At 42.2% G+C, this 17,236-nt stretch overlaps 1 protein-coding gene and 1 long non-coding RNA gene across 14 annotated transcripts in view; one reads left to right on the plus strand and one right to left on the minus strand.

Moving 5' to 3' along the window:
* Nucleotides 1-17,236, plus strand: part of LOC113544364 (collagen alpha-1(XIX) chain) — a 270,413-nt gene that overhangs the window by 192,827 nt on the left and 60,350 nt on the right. For all 11 annotated transcript variants that reach the window (XM_053230917.1, XM_053230913.1, XM_053230916.1 and 8 more), the window contains one exon: nucleotides 15,330-15,374. In XM_053230917.1, the coding sequence (XP_053086892.1) occupies nucleotides 15,330-15,374 (45 nt within the window). The remainder of the gene's footprint in view (nucleotides 1-15,329; nucleotides 15,375-17,236) is intronic.
* Nucleotides 2,458-4,218, minus strand: LOC117596356 (uncharacterized). Of its 3 annotated transcripts, none has more exons than XR_004577496.2 (3): nucleotides 4,035-4,218; nucleotides 3,518-3,610; nucleotides 2,458-3,310 (listed from the first exon to the last, which is right to left on the minus strand). It is a non-coding gene; the product is annotated as an uncharacterized LOC117596356 (long non-coding RNA). The 3 variants fall into 3 exon arrangements; XR_004577495.2 differs by having other exon boundaries at nucleotides 3,518-3,628; XR_004577494.2 differs by having other exon boundaries at nucleotides 3,518-4,218.

Consider the following 17,236-nt stretch of genomic DNA (forward strand, 5'->3'; position numbering starts at 1 on the left):
ACATCGAACTTAAATGGCTGAAGTGCCAGATACCAGTGAGTGATCCGTGCATTGGCATCCTTCATGTGGTGGAGCTACTGGAGCGGGGCCTGGTCCGAACAGGGGGTGAAGACTTGTTGCAACAGATTGTGTCAGAGTGTGAGGACCACCCACTTGATGGCCAGACACTCTTTCTCAATAGTGCTGTACTTACTCTCTCTCACCCAAAGCTTGCAGCTGATGTACAGTATGGGGCACCCCTCCCTCTCCACCACCTGGGACACCACAGCCCCCAGCTCCCTGTCCAATGCGTCAGTCTGCAAAGCAAAGGAGAGACAGAAGTGAGGAGAATTTAAGAGTGATCCACCACAGAGTGCAGCTTTTACCTGAATAAAAGCCTGTTGGCACAGCTCCATCCACTGGACCGGATTTGGCACTCCCTTTGTAGTGAGCAGGATGTCAGCAGGCTAGTGACATCCAAATAATTAGGCACAAACTGATGTTAATGGATAGCCAGCCCCAGAAACATTCTCACCCCCTTTTTGGTCTTGGGTCTCAGGCAGGCCGCAATCACTGCTGTCATATCATTTTGGGGACACACTTGCCCGTGGCCCATGTGGAAGCCCAGATACCATACTTTTACCCTTCCAATTGCAAACTTCTTTGGGTATGCTGTGAATCTCACCTGTCTCAACGATCTCAGGACAGCCCTAAGGTGGTGAACGTGTCACTGCTAGTCATTTCTATAAATAATAATGTCATCCAGATAGGCAGCAGCGTAGGCACCATGCAGATGGAGGATTCTGTCCATGAGTTGTTGGAACATCTTTGGGGCTCAGAACAACCCAAAATGAAGGGTCATGAATTGGTGTAAACCAAATGGAGTGGAAAAGGCATTTTTCTAATGAGATATGGGAGTAAAGGGGATCAGCCAAAATCCCTTCATCAAATCCAGTGTCGAATAAAAGTGAGCTGCATCTAACCGATCGAGCAGTTCATCAATGCGTGGCATTGGATACACGCCAAATTTAGACACTGCATTGAATTTTCTAAAGTGCACACAGAACCGGACTGAACCCTCTGTGTAAAACAGGACCAGTCACTGTGGGAGTCCTCGATTACTTCCATGTAAAGCATGGCCGTGAGCTCCTCCTGCACCACTTGTTTTTTGTGTTTGGGCAAACGATGGGGTGGCTGCATACCAACACCCCTGGGGGCGTCTCAGTGTGGTGCCTATGAGACCAGGGAGAGGCAAGAACACGTTGGAAAATTCTGTTTGCAATTCTGTTTGGGCTCCACAGGGGACCACGGTGGATTGAGCCTCCCATTTTAGATTCAACTCTGGTCCTAGCTCCTCCGTCTCTGGAATGATCATCACCAATACCACAGGAACCACCTCTCTCCATGGTTTAAGAAGATTGAGGTGATATATCTGCAGCGCCCCAACTCTTGCCACTTGGCCATTAATTTGGAGATTGATGTGGGTAATAACATAAGCACATTATCACCCTGTGAAAAATCACATAGCCGAGCACCCCTATTATACAGCCAGGAATGAAGTTCTTGCACCTGTAGCAAATTCTCCTGTGTTAATTGCCCCAATGTGTGGAGTTTTGCTCTCAGGTCAGGAATGTACTGAATTTCACTCTTGCTTGCCAAAGATCCCTCCTCCCAATTTTCTCTGACGATGTCTAGGATGCCACTAGGCTTGTGTCTGTATAGTAATGCAAATGAGGAAAACCCTGTGGAGCCTTGTGGGATCTCTTGTACTGTGAATAATAGGGGTTCAAGCTACTTATCCCAATTCCGACTGTCCCGTGTATGAACTTCCAAATCATATTTTGAAGGGTTTGATTAACCCTCTGGGGTCTGAGGGCGTTTCGGGGCCCTGGAGAAGTTTTGACATGCCCTGACAATTGTGCATTTTTCATTTGCTTATAAAAATATAAATGGGTAAAGTCTGATTACACTGTAATCAGCACAAACTGGGCTACAATAATATGTGAGCAGCATATATGTACAAGTTTGTATTTTGGAGAAAATAACAGTTATGCATGGTTATTGAAAAAACAAAAAAAAAGTTACTGAAATAAGGCCATAAAACTCATTCAAAACATTTGTCCCCAAGACTTTTGAGAACTCGATCTTGTAGCCTAGAGTTTTTGCTTCAAAATGACGTGAAAATCATCCTGCTCACTCATTCAGAGAAAACAATATATTGATTTAAATTTTCTAAGACACTTTTTGTATAGAAAGTCCATATGCGAGGAGGCGTGAATGATCATGCATAATGCAGTGATTCACACCTGAGAAGACAAAGACCCGCCTAAGCTGCATAATGAGCCTTTCAGTCAGGTATGTGACTGAGAGGGAAGTACTACAAGAAAGAATGTGAGGACAAAAGAAATATATTTTTTGTTTGTAGTTTATTTAGAATATATTTAACTGTCAGGCAAAATAACTCGAGATTCACTTGAGTGCATGTAAACAGTTTATTAGAAACAAACAAAAAAACAACACAGGAGTGTATATAAACCTACACATAGCAAACATACTGAAAGAGTTGTCTTATACATGTACTTTACATAAAACTTAAGACATATACTTGAATTTACACATGAAACATGTAGTGGTACAGAAGATACATTCAGGGCAAAACTGTGCAAAAACAGACATTCAGTGTAAAAAATTTACACATGAAACATGTAGTTGTACAGTGCAAACAGGAACAGTGCAAAATAAAAAGGGTGTAAGGTTTGTAAAAGCCCACTCTTACACCCTATACACAATCATACATCTCTGTGCCACTCTTGAAAGCAGTTCCTGTTCAATTGAAGACATAGGTGCACATCGCATGCCTGGCATTTCCATGGTGTTTTTTGTTTCTTACCATGCACTGCTTTGCAATGCACACAGCTCTTGCGACCAGCAGAGGCAACATTCCTGGCATCTGAGGTCAGGTCAGTTCCTGGAACTGGTACATGGTCACTACTGGTCCATTTTGGTGCTACTTTCTGTGAGACACCACAAAGCTCTGATAAGTTGTTCCCAACTCTTTATGGGACAAGTTACTATATAGCTCTTTGTGCACAATGAAAGCATTGGTGGCAGCAATGTCCAAGAAGTGTAGAAAAATCTTTCTGTACCACTTCATTGTTTTGTGCTGTGTAGTGTAGTACTGTAGCAGCTGATCAGACAGGTCAATACCCCCCATGTGCTGGTTGTATGCAGTCACAGGTGCAGGACATGGAAATGTCTTTGTCCTCCATGTGCCTGTTTGTTTGCCTTTGCTCTCTTTAGAACAGGTTGCTGATCATTTTCACTGTCACGTCTGTTTTAAAAAAAAAAAAAAAAAGACATGAGCATGCTGATAACACAATAAAAGAAACTATTGTATTTTGTTTTTATCATCATCAATCACTAATGACCATGCATAAAGACACAAGTTTTAAGTAATATCATACAAGTATATATACTTTTTGTATTATGATGATATAAACAAAATTACATCTATAAAATATAATGTCTGTACACTTACTCAGTATGATTCTCGATCACACTGAAAACTGAACGTCACCTGCGTGCCCCGGTGCGAGGTGCTGGTGAAGGCGAGGGTGATGCAACCACATTCCTAAAAAAAAATAAATAACTAAAAAATTTTTAGCATACATTATTGAAAGTAAACAGGTGGGCAATTAATGGGTATGGACGCACAGTGTATATCTGTTGATAGGTGACAAATATCTGTTGATGGGCCATGAGATGCCTGAGACATTAGCGAACACCGTTAAATGGACATAATTTGTATAAATATATGAAACATTTACACTTTAGCAGATATTTGTAAAAGCAAGCTACTATTAGAAATAATAATGTTTAGAATGTACCACATTACAAAAATTTACACTTGAGCAGATATTTGCGGACATTTGTAATTGACATTGAAAGGCAATGTTTCACGTAGGCTGCCAAAAGCTAGCCAAAACTAGGCAAAACAAAGTCTGAAAAATGATTTCTCTTTTATATTATCAGAATAGGAATTATACAAGACTTACTCATCATAACAACTTGCAGGAAAATCCTCAGCTCGATCAGTTCACTCTTCAAAATGCACCCGTTCGTCGTCGGAGTCGCAATCTTCTTCTGAGAAAAAGGTCAATTCTTCCTCACTGTCCAAAATCATCTGAAGAGCTTCCTCACCTGAATAGCGTGCCATCTTCCAAACGCGAAGTCAAAGAAATAAACTATGTGGAAACATGATGTTTTTTATGGCATTGTCCGGGGGGGGGGGGGGGGGGGCGTGTGCCTCGTATGTGAATCACTGAACTATTTTCCCTGTGAATAGCGTGTGGGTGTGTCCCGCCTCAGGTCATTATCAGATAAGGAGACGGAAAGATTGTACCTCTCCTTGGTTTCATATGGATTACATAAACTGAGAATATTTGTTTTCGATTTGACTCACTTCATTTAAAAGTAGACACCTCAAGCTTTCCATCGATATATTTCTCATCTCTGTGTGTCAAGTATTCGCTGAGTTTCAGTTCATTTTAGTGACTCGTTTCAAACAGATATACGCGGAGACTGAGACGGCTGAAAGCACACCCAATATATTTTCTTTATTTTACAAAAGCACAATGATTTGTTGATATTGTGAGTGTACACAAAAAAATAGACCCTTTACGGATTCAAACGATGTATTACACATATGTGTACGATCAAAAACATGGAGCATTTTAAGTTCTTTTCGCTGTTATCATTAAAAACTGCAAGTGGTGGCGCTGGCGCCAGCGTCGACCACAGAGGGTTAAACCACTCTATCATGCCATCCATCTGAGGATGGTAAACACTGGTATGAATTGATGTAATCCTAAGAAGTCCTATAGTTCACAAAGGGTGCAGGATGACATAAAAGTGGTGCCTTGATCAGTCAGGATCTCTTTTGGGATCCCAACCCAGGAGATAATTTTGAAGAGTACCTCTGCAAGACTGTGTGCTGAGATGCTGGCTGCAAAGGCACGGTTTTGGGGTGTCACGCTGCTTAATCCACCAGGACTAGCACAAAGCGATGCCCTCATGCAGTCCGTTCCAATGGCCCGACGAGGTCCATACCAATTCTTACGAAGGGGACCTTGATTAATGGAAGAGGGTGCAATGACACGTTTGGGTTGGCCGACGGATTCACCAGATGAAATTCACAACATGCCACACACCACCTGCAAACATTGCTGCGAACGCCTGGCCAATAGAAACAGGCCATGAAATGTTTCAGTGTTGTGTCCTGACCTAAATGCCCCACCATAGGATTATGATGAACTGCCTGGAATAACATTTCCTGATGGCTCTTTGGGACCAGTAACTCGATTCTTTCTTATTTTGTCTGTGTGTCATGCATAAATTGATACAACCTTTAATCTTTAATAATCACAAAATAAGGGAAGGAGAGTGCAACGTTGGGCTGAACTCACTGATCGTCAATTACTTTCACTTGGTTGAAGGTGTGCCTGAGGGTTTCGTCTCGTGTCTGATCCAAAGGGAAATGGCTGAGGGGAATTCCCCCGATGGGTGAGCACCTTCCCCACCCTCCGTTTCTTCCTGATGCATGATGTAGGACCCATCCACACAGATTCTGCTCAACAACATTTGAAATGCCTGCCAATTTGTTCCCAAAATCAGTGGATGGGTGAGGTAAGGACTAACCGCCACCTCTATGGTTTTGTCCCTGGAATTGGATTTGTCTCCACCTCCATCGTGTGGGATTGGTCCTGGAAATGCCTGGGTATCCGACAATGTCAGCACACCAGCCCAGGCCTTACTCTTACACCTGTGGCCTTGGAGTCACCAATCTGAGGGGGAGATTAGACAAACACAGGGGAAGAGGGAGAGGTAGGGAAAACCCAGGTTCAGGGGACTGGTATTGGGGGAAATGGCCCCCAATTCCTTGGTGCAGGGATGGAAAGTGCAGGGAGAAAAAGGGGAAGAACAAGAGAAAGGAAGAAGGGGGGCTAGCCTGCACCTGGATACACCGCCATGTGGTCCTTTGCCAGTTGGACTGCCTCTTCTAGCAACGCCGGACAGTGGCACTGGACTCATTCCTCCATCCTCCCGGGAGCTGGGCTACTGCTCCAGCACCACTAGGTTGACTATGTCTTCGGCACTGCACTCCTCTGTCAGCAGCCACCTTTGACAGGTGTCTCAGAGCTGTTGGGCAAATGCGAACCAGCGGCCAAGGTCATTGAGTGTCTGGCCAGCCCCATGCTACTGCGGCATGCTCGAAGAGTTCAATAAAGCCTTCTGGGTCATCCTGCAGTCCCATCTTGGAGATTGGAGATGGAATCTATGACACATCTTCCTCAATTTCCAAAGGGTTTTCTGGGTTTGACCAGAAATGAGCAGACGGGAGGCAGGCTTAGTACAACTCAAATGGGGTCCTTTTATTTTCAGTCTTTTTCTTCGCATTTCAGCGATTTTATTTCACTAAGTATATACACACATGCATGGCTCTGTACTGCTTCGCTTTCTTTCTCGTGGCTCTTTTCTCATCCCCTTTTATCCTTGCCACTGCTCACTGAAACACAGAACACTCATTAGTAAAATCCCCCCACAGGTGTATGTCCTTAACTCTCAGTCTTCCCAGCTCCACCCTCCATTCACAAATTGGTGCTCGACCATGCCCCTGCCTTCACACTGCACATTGTGCCAACAGGATAGCAGCACCTGTCTGGTAAGATTTGCAGTGGTGGTCTGTATATTGGTCTCGATCCACTGTTCATCACCGCTGGAGTGTCTGTGAAGTTCTGGCCATACTACCTCCTTAGAGAATTTAGTACCATGGTCCTTGTCACGGTGTACATTCCACCTGGTGCTAACACAAAGGATGGGCTAACTCTACGGGGCTATCAGTAATTTACAGACAGGTGCACCCCAACAGATTTTTCATTGCGACCAGGGACTTTAACCATGCAAACCTGAAATCAGTGCTGCCAATATCCCACCAGCATGTTGATTTTGTGACCGATTCAACAAACACTTTAGGCCTTGTTTACACAAACATTCATGGTACTTACAAGGCTGCACCCTGCCCCGATACTGGGATTAGCACATCTCTGTTATGCTAATCCCAGCATACAGACCACTTCTAAATGTGCCAAACCGGTTCTGAAACAGGTGAGAACCTGGTCAGAGGGAGCCATCTCAGTGCTTCAGGACTGTTTTTAGCACACTGCCTTCGGGTCTGATGACAAAGCAACCCACCGCACAGCAAGGGCCAATCTGTCCTGGGCTATCAGAGAGGTGAAGCACAACTATGCGGAAAGAATCCACGGTCACTTCCTAAACACCAAGGATACAAAGCGTATGTGGCACAGACAAAGCTACACCGCTTGTCTGTGTTGGAAAGATTTTTATGCATGGTTCAACGCACAGAACAACATGCCAGCAGGGAAGACCTCTCAAGCTCCCACTGACCAAGTACTTTGTCTGTCTGCAGTAGACGTCAAGAAGAATCTATCCAGAGTTAACCCATGGAAAGCAGCAGGTCCTGACAACATACCTGGCCAGGTGCTCAGGGAATGTGCTGATTAACTTGCAGATGTCCTCACAGACATCTTCAACATTTCCCAGAGTCAAGCAGTTGTCCCTGTGTGCTGCAAGACAACCATCTTCATTCCTGTGCTGAAGAAATCATCTGTGTTCTGCCTGAATGACTACTGGCCCATTGCACTCACACCTAACATTTCCCAAGCAAGAGAAGTAGGGGTTCCTGCTACGGCACTTCTGGTGCATCTTGTGGAACTAAGTGCCATGGAACTTATCAAGACCCTTACCTTCCTGCATTCTGTCCAAAATCCCAACCTATCTGGAGTACTTCCTGAATACTTCGACTCACGAAAGAAAGGCAGAGAGTCTCCTGCCCCATCGGCCATATGACTGTACCATTAACCTTATGCCAGGCACATGTCCTCCTCATGGTAGACTCTTCTCCCTCTCTGGCCCAGGGCAGGAAACTATGGGGGCTTACATCCAGGTGGCATTAGCGACTGGTTTCATATGGCCAGCATCCTCCCCTGCAGGGGTAGTTTATTATTATCTTTTATGGCCAAGAAAGATGAGGCTGCACCCCTGTATTGATTAACAGGGTCTCAACGAGATCACCGTTATGGACTAATACCCCTTTATTCTCATGGCCTCAACTTTTGAGTCATTGCAGGAAGCTGCTATTTTTACTTAGCTGGATCTCCACAATGTATACAGCTTGATCCAGATCAGGCAAGGGGATGAAGACCACTTTCATCATGCCCTCTGACCTCAGGCTCAGTTCATTAATGAGGACCTGAGAGATGCCCTGAACCATTATATATTTGTTTACTTGGATGACATCCTCATCAGTAAAACCCATGAAGAGCACATTTAGCATGTGAGTGCTTCACCTGCTCTTGGATAACCACCTGCATGTAAAGCTTGAAAAAAGCTTGTTTTATGTACTGTCTGTATCCGCTGATATCCAGCACCACTGTTTCCCAAGCAAGAGAAGTAGGGGTTCCTGCTACGGCACTTCTGGTGCATCTTTGCTGATGCTCCTGGAAGAAACCCTGGTCTGCCTTGAGGGCAGCCTCCTGCCAATCAGTACGGCCTTCTTTCCATCCCGGTCAGTGAATATGGCTGTCAGCTAGAGATCTCGTCTTGCATGTGGACTCTAGGAAGCTAGCTCCACAGTATGTGGGACCCTTCAAGGCTGTGAGACAGGTCAACCCTGTCTCATACCATCTTCAACTTAATCCGTCCATGAAACTGATCCCCACCATTCATGTCTCAGCCCAGTTCTTTGCAGTCTGCTCTCTCCAGCCAAAGCCCATCCTCCTCAGGCACTCCTTCTCATTGCAGGGGCCCCAGCATAAACCAATCTGTGTCTCTTGGACTATCATCCGGTCTGTAACGGGTGTCAATACCTTGTGGACTAGCAAGACTATGGTCCAGAGGAGAGATCATGGGTTCCTGCTCGACATATTCTGGACCCAAGCCTCAATGAGGGAAAAAAATAGTTTCCAGGTTTGCTGTCTGTAGCAAGCAGTCAGAGGTTTCTCTCTTGACGGTCCTAAGTTTATGCCTTTAGTTTCTCATTTGTTCTCGGCCTCAATAACTCCCCTGAGTTTCTTTCCTCCTTGTGCCACCGCAACAGTTCTGACCCGTCGAAGCATGGACTCCACAACACCTCTGAAGGTGTGCTGTGGTGTCTGCCATGAAGGGGTGTACTTGGTCTGCAACAATGTTTAGGTAGGTAGATACGTGTCCAAGTAACATCCACATGAATGCCAGGACCCAAGGTTTCTCAGCAGAACATTGCCCAGAGCATCACACTGCTTCCACCTGCTTGCCTTCTGGCATCCTGGTGCCATCTCTTCCTCAGATTAGCAATGCACATGCAACCAGCCTTTTGGCAGTGGACAGGTGTCAGCATGGGCACTCTGGCAGGTCTGCAGCTACACAGCCCCATATGCAGTAAGCTGCAATGCACTGTGTGTTCTGACACCTTTCTATAATAGCCAGCATTGACCTTTTCAGCAATTTGTGCTATGGGCTAGCCTTTGCTCCCCACGCGCATCAATGAGCGTTGGGCACCCACGACCCTGCAGCCGGTTCACCAATTATCCTTCCTTGGACCATTTTGGTCTGTACTAAACACTGCATACCAGGAACACCCCACATGACCTTCCATTTTGGAGATGCTCTAATCCAAGTCGTCTAGCCATCACAATTTGGCCCATGTCAAAGTTGCACAGATCCTTACGCACAGATCCTTACTTAAATATATCCTCCTTTAATTCTATGTTTTTATTTATCAGGGAAACAATTGCTTCTATAAACAAACAAATAACCATCACCCCTCCACCACCATGCTTGACATTTGGTATGAGGTGTTTTTGGTAACTGTGTTCGGTTTTCGCCAAATAAGGTACAGTAGACGATGACCAAACATCTCCACATTGGGCTCATCGGTCCAAAGGAAATGGTTCCAGAACTCTTCTGGTTTGCTCAGATGCTGCCATATTCATTTTTGGAGAGAAGGGCCTTTCCCTAGCCACCCTTCCATGAAAGCCATACTTGTTCTGTCACATGATATAGCTCTTGGGTTTTTCTTTATGTCTCTGAGCAATAAACAGTCTGACTTTGGACTGAATTTCCTGAGACACCCACTCCTGGGAAGATTGGCAACTGTCTTGAAGGCTATCTCCTCAGCACAAGGCATAAGAAAGCATGAAAACATGAAATTTGAAATGTATTTGTGAATTCCAAGCAAGTTTTCATATGTCTTGCACTGAGGAGAGGCTTCCATATGGCCACTCTTCCATAATGCTCAGATTGGTGGAATGTTGCAGTGATGATTGACCTTCTGCAAGTTTCTTCCATCTCCACACATGATCTCTGGAGCTCAACCAGAGTGAACTTAGGGTTCTTGGTCACCTCTTTTACCAAGGCCCTTCTCCCCCGAATGCTCAGTATGGCCGGGCGGCCAGCTCTAGGAAGAGTCCTTGATGTTCCAAACTTATTCCATTTAAGAATTATAGAGGCTACTGTGCTCTTGGAAACCTTCAATGCAGCAGAAATTTTTTGTAGCCTTCACTAAATCTGTGCCTTGGCACAATCTTTAACCTCATGGCTTGGTTTTTGCTCTGATATGCATTTTCAGCTGTTAGACCTTATATAAACTGAAATATCGCATTGACATAAGTATTCAGACCCTTTGCTATGACACTTGAAATTTAGCTCATGGTCTGGATACTTATGTCAATGTAATATTTCAGTTTTTTCTTTTTAATAAATTTGCAAAGTTATCACAAATCAGTTTTTTTGCTTTGTCATTATGGGGTATGGAGTATAGATTGATGTGAAAAAAACTTAAAGCGTTTTAGCATAAGGCTGCAACATTAGCCCAATTTTTTTTCTTTTTTTTTTTAACTCTACTACTATGCTGGAAACAGTGGAAGACACTAAAACAATGAAAAACAAACCAAACAAGGCTGCATGAAAGACATGATTTTTTCACAAATTATAAAAAAAATAGCAATTTGCAGAACATAACTATTCAACTGCTGAACATGTACAGTTCCTCTACCTTAACCACTTCACCTGAGTTCATAATTCATAGGGCTATAGTCAAGACTGCCATTGTCAATTCGAAGACCAGGACTAGCCGAGATCAAATCAAGTCAGACTCTTAAGTGGGTCGAGGCCAAGTCAAGATCGGGTCCTAATGTGTCGTAATGTGTAATGTCCCCTGTGAAACTTTCTGGCAAGCTTTTTATTTAATGTGGCTGAGTAAGCTAGCTAACTATCTTTCACTAGTGTTTATAGTAAGATTTACTTTAGTTTTTGGGTTTTGTTGCATGCCATAAAGATCAGAAAAGTTGCTGGACATGCTAACAGAATCTACTATGAAATTGGAACACGATGCTGCTGTTAGTTCAAATGGGGACCTTTTCATTATAATGCCCATATGATTTTTTTTTCTTTTAATAACACTGGAGAGCATTCATTTAAGAACAGCAAAAAATATGTACAATCAATGTACAATATCATATAGTTTTTTCAATTAATTAAATGATTACATTGAGACCCCAGCAGAGATATGTTGCCCTGTGCACTGTGCATGGTCTGAGTGGCCATTATGGAGTGGCAGCTCTATAAACAAAAGCATATTTCTTTTGTGATTTTCAGGCCAGTTTATAGAGAAATATGGTTTAATTTTGGAGCTCAGTAAGGCAGTGGGCTCTTGGAAGTTTTGGAGCTCAGTAAGACTGTGGGCTGTTTAGGTCAGGCTACTGGAGCAAACCCTGGTTATAGACATAAAAACAAATATTATGCCACCTATTAAGATCTGTATTTGCAGCAGTTATTATTTTTGTTTGTACCTACCTGCAATATTTTCTGATGAATTTAGGTGGTTCTACTGGTGGTTCTAAAATATAAACATATAAAATAAATATATTAATATAAACTGGTATGAGATCATTGCGACCCTGACCAGGCAGTTAGTAAGGACTTCTGCACATTCATGTTAATGAACATTATCTTTGTTTGTCCCACAAGCTTCATACTTGTGCACTATATATCCTAGCCTACATCACAGGAAAGTAAAAACCTCACAACTTTTTTGTGGCTTCCCACGGGATAAGTCCCAATGGTATCTATTCTAATCTTTCTGGCAAGCTTTAAAAAAAGTGTTAATAAGCCGTCAGTTGAAAAACTACTTTAGTAATTACTTTACAAATGTCTACAATTGACACAACTAAATCCGTTCTGTTTTCAATTCTGTTCTACACTATATGGCCAAACATTTGTGGACACCTGACCATCACACCTATATGTGGGCCTTCCCCAACTTTTTCTACAATGTTGAAATTGCGCAGTTGTATAGGATGTCTTTGTATGTTGTAGCATTACAATTTCCCTTCACTGGAATTAAGGGGCCTAGCCCAAACATGTTCGACAAAACCCCTATGCTCAAAGCAAGGTTCATAGTGTGCCAAGGTTGGAGTGTAAGAACTCGAGTGGCCTACATACAGCCCTGACCTCAGCCCCACTGAACACCTTTGGGTGTGAACTGGAATGCTGACTATGCTGTAGGATCTGAAGCGAACAGGCAAGGAAAGCAAAGAAGCCATAAAGCTAGGAATCCTGCTTCCAGACCTGGTTACTGATTGCTGGATTTCAACTGTCCTGTGAGCAATCGGCAACTGATAGGACATCCCTGACCAGAGGACGAACCCTCTCAGCCAAGAGGAACCTCTGTCAAACTCATTGATCTAAGCCGTCGGCCAAGACCAAGATGGCTCACCCAACACAATGGTAAAACTGATAACTACAGGAAGAGGGGGGGGGACTCACCCAAGGACCCTCATGGAATGAGACCTTTGTTCTCCTTAGAAACACAAAGTTCACCACCCTTCACACATTCCACAGAACCCAGCTTTAACAGACTACATAAGGCTACTTTACATCTCCCGTAAGGACAATGACTTTTAAGATGATGCACCACAGTTTGGAAACTTTTTGCCTCTTTTAATGTCATTCCGTATATGTGTCATGCTTATAGCCACCAGGTCATTATGATGCTTTTTGATTGTTTAACAGGGATCATAGGTGTTCGTGTGTGTATCAATAACAGCAGGTATGTCATGTTTGGTATGTGTGTGATCGCTATCGAATTTCCTAAGGGTTGGTATAATGTGAAGTTGAGTACAATGTATTACATGCATGTTACTTGTGCAAAGTTTGCAGAGCACATAACTCAGAGACCAGAATGTTAATTAGTGTCAGAGGAGAAGAATACAGTTTACACCCTGCCCCAAGATCCTGCTGATTGGAGCAAACACTTTGGGGTCAGCCCAACTCAAAAGGGTTAAAACCCCCTGACACAAAGGAAACTCTGAGTCTCATCCACCACATCTTTGCAAGAGTCTCATCCAACACAGCAAGAGTCCATCAACATCTTCAGAAAGCCTCTACCAACATCTTCAAGGAGTTCTCTTCAACTAACAGCTCAAGAGAGTCTCCATCCACATCTGAAGGAAGTCTCATCAACCAAGAGCTTTAGAATTTCTTCACGAGGAGATCACGCTTGCGCTGAGACTCCGCATCTAGACTGGATCTTGCAAAGCCTCCAACTCTCGCCTTCGCACCGCTGTGAACCATTCAACAAAGTTTTGCAACCCACCTACGAGACTCTGCCGGGTTCGCGCCTCACTCTGTTTATCTTCCCCATTGGTCTTTTGAGGCCAACCAGACCACCAACCAATCAACATCGCTGGAAACTCCTTCCAAACAACAACGCAATGAGGGAATCCCTGGCAACACAAACGCAAGTATAGTACCTCCAGATTCTCGCTGAACTGGTGCATTTAATACAAGTTTAAAGCCCTTCTAAACGAAGCGAATGTTAAATTAAACTGATAAGTTGACGGTTCGTTCAGGTCATGGTCTGAGAAACTGCTAGAAACTTGGAATTCCATTCACTCTCTTTTCAAAGCCATTTTTTACCCCTGTTTATGTGTGTGTGTGTGTGTGTTTGTGTTAGATTAGTTTCTGTGTTTTAGAATAGTAATAAAGTCTCGTCTGATTTTTAAAGGCCAGTGTCTTGTGTCTCTGTGCTTCAAATTTATTGCCTTAAACTGCCGATCTTGTTACAGTGCTCTTAATATAGTGTTTCACTATATTTAGGATATTATTGCCGGTGGCCACAGAGGTAATATCCCATACACAATTAATAAACACACTCGTTTCAACTTATCGCTGGACGAATAGTTGATCAGCTATTAAAATATTAAGTTTACAAATTCCCCCTTCTGAGCTGATCTGCTAATCTCCTACATATTTTGGTGGAGAATACATCAGCTTAACCTAAACAGCTAATTTCCTTACAATGCCCCAGGCCTTCTCACCTTACATCAGTGCCAAATCTCACTTATGGTCTTGTGGCTGGTCAAATCCCCATGGCCATGCCCCAAAACCTAGTGGAAAGCCTTCCCAAAAGCAAAGGGCAGGCTAAATCTGGAATGGGATGTTCAAAAAGCACAAATGGGTGTGATGGGCAGGTCTCCACAAACTTTTGGCCATATAGATTATTTTTCATTCTTAAAAAAACAATTACAAAACCTGGGCCACATAATGTTGAAGTGTTGCACTTACTTAATTTTTTCCGTAGGCTTTGTCACTGTTATTTGAATTTTAGCAGATATTACACTTGTTTTAGATATTTCCACACAAGCATACTACAGAGAGCCTTTGGGATTTATTTAGTCATCGATCTAGAAGATTAAAAATTGCCCCAGTTGTGTGATCTTTTTTTGGCTGCCAAGTAAAGGTACCATATTACATAATATACCATATTTCAGCAGTTACATAAAACCATGTCGACCTACCATATCTGAGGAATGCATTTAACTATTATGTTAACGAACCAAGTGAGCTATGCTTAAGCGACCACCTCAATTGGTATATAAAGAAAGGTAAAGTTAACTGACTGGCTAACTTAGCCAAATGCTGTTTGGGTTTCAGTATGTTAATTCCTTCATGTTTCTAGCTACATAGTTAGTTTTCTAGCAAAGATGCCCCTTACACATTATCTTGAGTGTTACCTATAATTTATATAATCTAGGATATATTTAACACAAAAGACAAGCTCTACCAAACATCAAAGGGACATCTTAAGTTTAATACAGAGCTTTCATACTGTCAAAGATTTGTCTAGCTAGTCTATCTCACTCAGCTAGCTTATGTATCTTACATATTGTTGAATATGTGCATGTGTTGTAATGTTTTGGGTCTGTTAACTCTTATTTGCATGTGTTTTGTAGGGCAGCAAGGGTCCACCAGGCAGGCCTGGACATCCTGGACCTCCTGTAAGTTTAATCAGGATTTGAGTGATTGATAATAATAATAATAATAATAATAATAATAATAATAAAAATAATAATAATTGTTATTATAAATGTTGTTGTTATCATCACCATCATCATTATTGCCTAATAATAAAAGTTAGTACATTAATAATAATAATAATAATAATAATAATAACAATACTAAAATCTGCTAAAGAGCATTACACAGAAATTGATCCACTGACTAATTTCAGTTTGGGGAATGAGCTAAGTGCCCTGAAGAACACCTATGATACTGATTATTTTGTTTATCCAGAACTATTGCATCTTTAAACCTCAGCAATTTTGGGAACTAGCAATTTGTTAATGAAAAACAAAATGGTGATGATCTCCTCGATTACAGACTGGACCACTGCCAAACTGCACAAGGTTTTTGAGTTTGGTTCCTCTCAAGATTTCTACTACATGTTGATTCAAGTTTTCCTTACCTCAATGTCCAGATTTTTCAAAAGCTGTTTTGTGACATTGTTGTTGAAATATTACCATGACTCAGCCCTACCAAAAGCACTACACAAAAAAAATATATTACCAAGATTCATCCCCACCAAAAGTACAATGATATCACTATATCAGCATGTTTTCAGTGCAATGACTTTGTGAAGAATTTGTCCCGCCTGCTGTACCTGTCTCTATATTTCAGTGCTTTTTGCTTCTGCTTCTCCATTGTCTCCGCATTTTAATTTTCTGTACTCTCTCTCTCCGCTGTTTTTTCTCACTTTCTAAAGTTACCCTCTCTCTTTCATCTTACACTTATCTCTCCCATCACAAGTTCTCCCCTTTGTAATCCCACACTACCTTTCATCTCAACCTTATTCTCTCTCTCTCCCTATTTTTCTCCTTCACACTAAAATTTGCTGGGTTACAAATAACCCAATTTGGGTCATTTTGGAAAGCCAGCACTTTGTGTAAATATGGAACAACCCAGTAGAGGTATTTTAACCCAGCAAGTTAGGGTTAGGATGTTGACCAAGTATGCTGGGATGATTTTTTTAACCCAATTTATAGGTAAAAATGACTGCATTGCTGGGCAACATTTTTTCCGTATCAGCACAAAAAGCTACAAGCAGTGCTTTTTCTTTACAAAAGCATTTATTGCACTTATTTAATTAGTTTACTACAAAGTTCACTTTAAGAACTCAAGTTAATTTTATACGACAATGTAACATTATAATTACAACATTATATTTATATATTTTATTTCTTCAAAATGTATGTGATTGATACAATTGTATAAAACATTGGGCAATGTTTCAACATTTGGATACCTTCTTATGTGTGTGGGCACACATGCTGAGAACCTTTGACACTAAGTCATATGGTGATCATACTATAAAAAGCCATCAGTAATGGCAGACATTCCCTTTCTACTTCTCACCTTGAACACATGTTAAGAGTTTGAATATAACTGCAAGACAGGTTGTAACTTCAGTACGAGCTACAGAGTGACCTGTCCTACAAAGCTGGTGATATTATATTCAGCCTCATATTAAATTCAAATTAACTTAATATGTTAATCTTATTTCTAATGAGCTGTGTTTTTCTCAGTTTTGCAGGCTAACTATTGGATTAATCATTGGATCACTATGACACTTACCTCACAATTATGGTCAGGGATGGTGTCCCTCTGCGTGCCAGGCTTGGCATGTTAGGAGATAAAAATGATGCAAAAAGAGCTTATAGTTTCTCTAAGAGTGAATAAATAGCTGAGCATCAGATATGGCTCAGCTGAGAGCTTGATGTTGGATTAGAAACCACATGCAGGGAGAGCTCGTAGCCATCATCTGAAGAGGCTCATCCTGATATATCTGTGATTATCCATTGGT

Source organism: Pangasianodon hypophthalmus, chromosome 28 (assembly GCF_027358585.1).
Source record: "Pangasianodon hypophthalmus isolate fPanHyp1 chromosome 28, fPanHyp1.pri, whole genome shotgun sequence".
Lineage (NCBI taxonomy): Eukaryota > Metazoa > Chordata > Actinopteri > Siluriformes > Pangasiidae > Pangasianodon > Pangasianodon hypophthalmus.